Here is a 6698-nt window from a genome sequence, read left to right as displayed (position 1 = left end):
ACAGAGAAGAAATCAATGTCGGATAATTGTAGAATATCAATATTATAAGACATCTCTTGAAAAGCAGAAACTACTAGGAGTTGGTTTGTTTAATTTATCGTTCTTCGCTACAAGGGTGAAATAACATTGAATCATTAACTCACTCATTCACGTAACAACTGTCTCAACAAAGACAGAAATCACGTTTGTTTTGACACGGCGCATAGCAAGGCTCTTGGGTATTTCACTCTTAGAAACGTAATTTGTTAATGCTGATGACATTCAATTCCTATAAGCATTGACGTTGAATATTTCGACCCCTCACGGTTCACAAGTTGTGACGAAACTAACCTATTTAGACGCTAAAGTCGCGTAACAATGGCAAAAGGACATAAAGTACATTTGTGTTCATGCGTGAAAATATTTACGTGAGATCGAAATGTCATCTCCCTTCTTCTCTGTGAGGAATATTTATTTTAATATCAACAGAATCTTTCTGAATGTGGTGCTGTAAGGTAGTCTGGTGGTTAAAGCGTTCGCTCGTCACGCTGCAGGATCGGGTTCGATTCCAACACTGACACAATATGTAAACCCATTTCTGGTGTCCCCATGCAGTGATATTGCTTGAATATTGCAAAAAATCGGTGTAAAACTATTCTCACTCTGAATATAACGAATACTGACTGTCCGTTTAACATGTTGTGCATGACCGCGTGTAAAGCGATTAGGACGTGTCATTCTGACCCACATTTACACTAGAAGTACTGGCAGTTGCAAGAGCCGCTTAGAATTGGTCTTCAGCAACCCATGAGTGTCGTAAAGGCGACTAACGGGGTCGGTGGTCAGGCTCGCTGACACACTTGACACATGTCATTGTATCCCATTTGCTTAAATCGATCCTCGTGATGTTGATCACTGGATTGTCTTGTACCGGCTCGACCATTTACAGACCGCCGCCATATCTCTGGAATATTGCGTTCAGCGTTAATCAACAAACAAACATAAATAGTTGTTACAGCATAGTTAATTATTAAAATCTGAACTACACATTAAAGAGACAATTTGGACCGCCTCGTATGTTATATATTCAGATCAATGCTTAAAGATTCAGCATGACAAAAACCTCCTCGCGTGACAACGTTCCCTTCAGTCAAGCACTATTCAAACAGCTCCGGCCTCTAGTAGAGGAACAATCGATCATGTTCTTTTTACCAATATATCACCTTGCGCCAGCTGATCTTAAGGATCTCAGCTGTGAATACACCCCAACCAGAACTCTTCGATCCCAGAACCAGCTCCTGTTAACAGTCCCCAAGATCCGCTTAGCTTTATTCGTCCAAGCCATCTTTCCAACATGTCCGTTGATCTCTCTACCTGTCAACATTAAACTTTCTGATTCTCTCATAAGTTTCAAATCTCTTTTGAAAATCTATCTCTTCAAGAGCACCTATTACTCGCTCTTCAAACTCACAATGTACATTTTGGTGCATACTATCCTCTGATATACAATGCCATTTAGAAAGTGGTCAAATGTAACATATGTTACATTTGACCACTGTCTAAATGACATTGTGTAATCATACTCCAAATATACGACAATAAACAAGGGGGATTAAAGTAACAACAAGTTGAGAGGATGCTTTGGCAGAGTCTATAGTTTGAATAATTCTTCAAATGCCGATGGTATGTAATCGGCTCTATGCAATAAGCAAGAAGTTGTCATCCATGTAGTTATGTTTCATTTTTGACTCACCAACTTCTAGAATGAAGTTCAAACAATTAGATACAAGCACTGTAAACAGAGGGAAATGGCCGTCGTCTCGCATCTATGACGTCACAGCCCGACGATGGGATTACAATATGCATGTACGCGGGTTATCAGACAGTTGTTTCTTACTGTTTAGAATATAATGAAGGTATATATTAAGGAATCTTATTGCTGTAGGAAGAGCCACGTGCCAGGATTATTAATATATGTGCTGATGCTAACGTGATTGATGACAATGGGGCTAGTTGGGGTCCATTGCATAAATGTCTGGTTTCCGGCAACTAGGCCTTTCCCTGCAGAGATGACGCCATTCTTCCAGCTGAGCCAAAATGGCCTGTACTCGTTGCAGGATACAATAGATGATTCAACATAAACTTCCATGACTGTGCATAGCAGGCATTCACGGATAACGGACTTCTGGTTCCCAAACCCACCAAACCACCTCATACGTAGCAATAGTATTCGTGTTGGGATTTGTGTGCAGGGCAAAGTTGGCATCGTGGCACGTCTTGACCAGAAATACCAGGGTAGAGGTGCCGCCAGTGATAGTTTGAAGATTGCTTGTTGATATCTGTTGGAATGTGTACGTACCGATACTGGGCGTGGTCAGTCTGATGTAAGGACCTGGAAATGAAACAATTTGAGCCTTCTTACCATTGTCTTTCATTTTATTACTATGTTTTAGATTAAAGCAAAACGCAGCGGAGAGAAGTTTGGGGGTCTTGACACAGTCAGGCTGGGTAGGCTCAGCTCAGGTACCCTTGCTCCCACGACACTTGATCTGCGTCAGTAGATTGGGATGTACCAAACCTAAGGCACCGGGAACAAAGAGGAGTCGGACAACTTGGTACTTCAGGCGCGAGGTTTTGCCATGTTTTTCTACAATTTTGTCAATGATATTACTTTCAAAAGAGACAGCAAATTCAGCATAACATCAATTATTTCAAAAGTTTTATCAAAGAGGACAATGTCAGGTGCGTTGGCTTGGAATCGTTGTGAACTTTTCCTTTTGAGGCCTTTTGTACAGTCCTCTACATATTCTAGGTCGTACAATGAATGGACCTCGGTGTCAAAGCCACAAGCATGGCAAAGACTGTAAGAAATTTATCAAGATACGCCGTCATGCCACTTAAGATACAGTGTGTGTGCACCTGTGAAGTTCCGGGTTAGAATTGATCTTCAGTAACCCATGCTCGTCGTAAGAGGCGACTACCGGGATCGGGTGGTCAGACTCGCTGACATGGTTGACACATGTCATCCAATCGATAGTGGTAGATCGATGCTCATGACGATGGTCTCTGGATTGTCTGGTCCAGACAGACCACCGCCATATAGCTGGAATATTGTTGAGTGTGCCGTTTAACAACACAAATAACAACCAACAGTTAGTGTATTAACGTTAAGCATCTACTGGCAAGGGTCAGGGTAGCCTCGTTGTATTCATTACACAATAATATACTTTACATACAATACATACAGTATTTACATTTTAAGTAAAATCACACATTGATGGTTTGGGGAAGTGACTGGTCCTGAACGAAAATCTTTGTTTTCACTTTTCCATCCAGCCTAACTTATACAAGGTGTTATCTTATCGCTTTGAGCATGCATAAGTGCATTGAAACAGACACTTAATAATTAGACATTGTTATTATTAGGTTTAACAAGATTATAATTAAAATGCATCGAATAGGGTTCGGGTGATCCTGGCACAGTCAGGCTGGTAAGGCTCATCATCAGCTCAGGGCCCTTGACCCCTCTACACGCAGCCCAGACCGCGAATGGGACTTCTCCTAGAAAACACTGCCCAGTCGAACCCACCAAGAACTTTCCGGAGAATATGTAGACTCCTCAACACTGCAGCCTTCTGCGTTACCCAGAGTGTCAGAAGGGCTGTGCTCCCGGTGGCGAACCCGGTACACTCCTGATCTGCGCCAAGAGAACAGGAGGTACCAAACCAAGGTCACCGAGAACGACGAGGAGATTGACGACAGTGTACTTGTCATGCAAACGAAACAGTTCTTAAACAAGGTGCGGTCCGCATATTTAGCATGCTTTTCCTGAATCTTGCCAATCATGTCGTTGTCAAAAGGGACAGAAAACTCAATGAAATGAAATATATATTTATCAATAAGGACAAGATCAGGCATGTTGGCCGGAATTCTGCTGAGGCTGAATATGGACCTATTCCAAAAACGTTTAAAAACATTATTTTCCCTGACGTCCAGGACATGTTCAGGGTCGCACCATGGATGGACCTCGTAGTCAAAGCAACAGGCATGGCGAAGACGGTAGTAGAAGCAACGAACCATGGCATCATGCCTTTTAAGATTGTGCCAAGGAAGCGCATCCACTCAAGGTGTTGAACAGTCTCTGTAAATCCATTTCACAGTCGGCATTTCAAATTGTGATATTTTCTTTAAGAATCACATTTAGGGGATTGCGAGTGGGAAGTGACTGGTCCTAAGCAGCAAAGAAAAAGCCCTCGGTTTTATTTTTAGGAAAAGCCTGGACTTCATCCAGGCGAAGGAGTCGGTTGGATTATTGTTCTGTTCCACACACTGCATGTACACACGATGCAATGGTTTCTCAGAAAGCTTCTCCACAACTGACCGACTCTGGGCAGACTTATCACCATGTTATCACCAATAATTCGTGTGCCCATATTCTAATTTTCTTGTATATTTAAAATTTCTGCACAAATAACCCTCTTAATACAAATGTAATTGACTGAGAGCAAAATGATTCATAATCGTGTTGTAACGTACCTGTGCAGTTAATCAAAGGTTGAGTCCAGCTGCCATCGGCCATGCAGGTGTTGTTGACACTGACGACGTCCAGCGTTACATCTCTGTAGTTTGTGTGACAGGTACATGACCTCACACCTCCTGCCAGCTTGGATTCAGAACTGCAGACTGCGTTGAGAAGAGGTTCTTCAGAACATACATCCGGTTGGTAGACATTATCTGCAGTATAAGGAAGCCAGATATTTGAAGTAGTTAAACAGAAATCTTCAAAAATAATTTTCTACAATCCAAACTTTAGTTGATATGGAATGTACTACATGCATATAGACACATATTTCCAGCGCTCTAGCGATATGCATAATTCGAAATTACATTTGCATCAAATAGAAATAAGGTTGCCAAAACGAGAGTTATATAGTGAAATACCGACTAGGACACACCGAAATGCCTCCGCCCAAAAAAATCGGAGCAATATGGCGATGAATATTCATGTTGGAATATCTGTAAAATAGTGTGAGTGAGTATGGTTTTACGTCGTTTTAGCAATATTTAAGCAATATCTAGTCTGGGGAAATGGACTTCACACATTGTATCCATGTGGGGAATCGAGCCGGGTCTTCCGCTGTACAAGCGAACGCTTTAACCACTAGGCTAATCCACCACCCCAACTATAAATGGAGGTCAGCTATTTTTGTTTTGTTACCTCTACGTCGGTGCCCACAATAATCATCAAAGAAAATACTCAAAAAGTAAATACTGGATTTGCGTCATGACGGTTGCGTCATTAAGTAGGTACCATTTACGCTGTTTGCGTCATGACGGTTGCGTCATTGAGTAGGTACCATTTACGCTGTAGGTTCGAATTCTGATGATTCTGATTTTGATTATGATCATTATGTCTGTCATAATCACACATGTGCTGGTGGGTTGATGTCGGAGAGCTGCATCCCTGAACTTTTAATAAGTAGTGAGAAAGGTACCATTATATTCCTATCTCTAAATCTACGGTGTTTCTATGAACAGCACAAAGTCCTACCTTTCAAACACAACGGCGCTCTAGTCACACGATGCACACTACATCGCCTCCCTGATGGACACGTGTGATCTGCACACGGACCCATAAGCTCCTTTGAAAACAAAAATAAAACGTATAAGCTAAAACCATAGTGTTATGTGATCAGAGATTGCTGTAGATTGTGCTGTCGTTATTGTCGGTGGCAGCGAAAGAATGAAGCGCCGGTAAAATACTCACCGTTGTAGTGGCCATATTCCAAAAAGAAGTGTGATTTGAGTTATCTCCCTTAGTAATTCCCGGTCTTCCAGTTAACACACGCGCACGCACGCACATAGCGGTCATATCATAAATTTTGACATCTTCCGAACCTAGCCTGATCTTGGTCACATGTTCCCAACATATCGTTTTGATTCGTTAACAACTATATCTGACCTTGAACTCATGTGTGACGTAATTGGAAAAAAATACCTGGCAGCAGTGACCGGTAGTCGTCCCGTCGATTATTTCATTGTAGGATCAATACCTTCTGTCTTTCATGACGACTGTTTAATTCATTTTCCTTGTAACTGGAGACATACAGTCACCATTGATCTCTCTATTGATCTACTTTAGCTCACGACATTAAGTCACCATAGTTCTCCCAACCTTAAAGTACTCACGAGAAACACATCAACACTTAAATACGGAATCTGACGTAATTTTCGAATGGTTTAGGGATGCATTTTTACTTTATAACAAAACTTGCGATTGTGGATTCAAATTCCACTATGCATACTATAGTCACAAAAACCTCAAACACTATAAAGATAACAAGACTGTTACCTTTGGCCACCAAGAAATATCACTGTGTTTCCAGCGTTGTTTCCGCGAAAGTTGGGTCGTAGAACTGTTTTCCATGTGAAGGTGGCACAGGTGAAGCCCAGGTTCGAATCCGAATGAAGAACAACCAGAATGAGCGTAACATTCAAAAGCACACTCCCGCACAACCACCCTTCCCTCAATGATGCCAAATAAACTGTTTCCCAAATAGAAGCCGTCTTCTAGGACACTAGTTTCATTAAAACAAAATAACTGAACTGGACGCATGTAAGTTAGTATGAAACTTAACATGAAAATTACTGTCATTTTGTACAGTTAGCAGCTTGATGACACAGTATCTTTATCTATGGACGCTGTGCTCCGCTGGATA

General features: G+C 41.6%; 1 protein-coding gene across 1 annotated transcript; it reads right to left on the bottom strand.

Annotated features, from left to right (window-relative positions):
- Nucleotides 1-1565: 1565 nt before the first annotated feature.
- LOC124276964 lies at nucleotides 1566-6698 on the bottom strand. Its single transcript, XM_046712618.1, has 4 exons — nucleotides 6332-6698; nucleotides 5531-5621; nucleotides 4516-4713; nucleotides 1566-2371 (listed from the first exon to the last, which is right to left on the bottom strand). The coding sequence occupies exons 1-4, from the start codon at nucleotides 6632-6634 to the stop codon at nucleotides 2148-2150; spliced, it is 816 nt and encodes a 271-aa protein (XP_046568574.1). The 5' UTR covers nucleotides 6635-6698; the 3' UTR covers nucleotides 1566-2147.

This window comes from Haliotis rubra, unplaced genomic scaffold (genome assembly GCF_003918875.1).
Source record: "Haliotis rubra isolate DU_JTF1 unplaced genomic scaffold, ASM391887v1 Scf216, whole genome shotgun sequence".
In the NCBI taxonomy this organism is placed as follows: Eukaryota; Metazoa; Mollusca; class Gastropoda; order Lepetellida; family Haliotidae; genus Haliotis; species Haliotis rubra.
Note: the sequence above shows the minus strand (reverse complement) of the source record. Positions and strands in the feature narration are given on the sequence as shown.

Bases quoted from the DNA above. Each gene is read 5' to 3' on its own strand.
- LOC124276964 (XM_046712618.1), bottom strand. From the start codon at position 6,634: ATGACAGTAATTTTCATGTTAAGTTTCATACTAACTTACATGCGTCCA. The intron at 4,714-5,530 runs GTAGGACTTTGT...CTTATACTGCAG, and splicing joins AGCGCCGTTGTGTTTGAAAG to ATAATGTCTACCAACCGGAT. The intron at 2,372-4,515 runs GTACGTTACAAC...TTTCATTTCCAG, and splicing joins ACCTTTGATTAACTGCACAG to GTCCTTACATCAGACTGACC.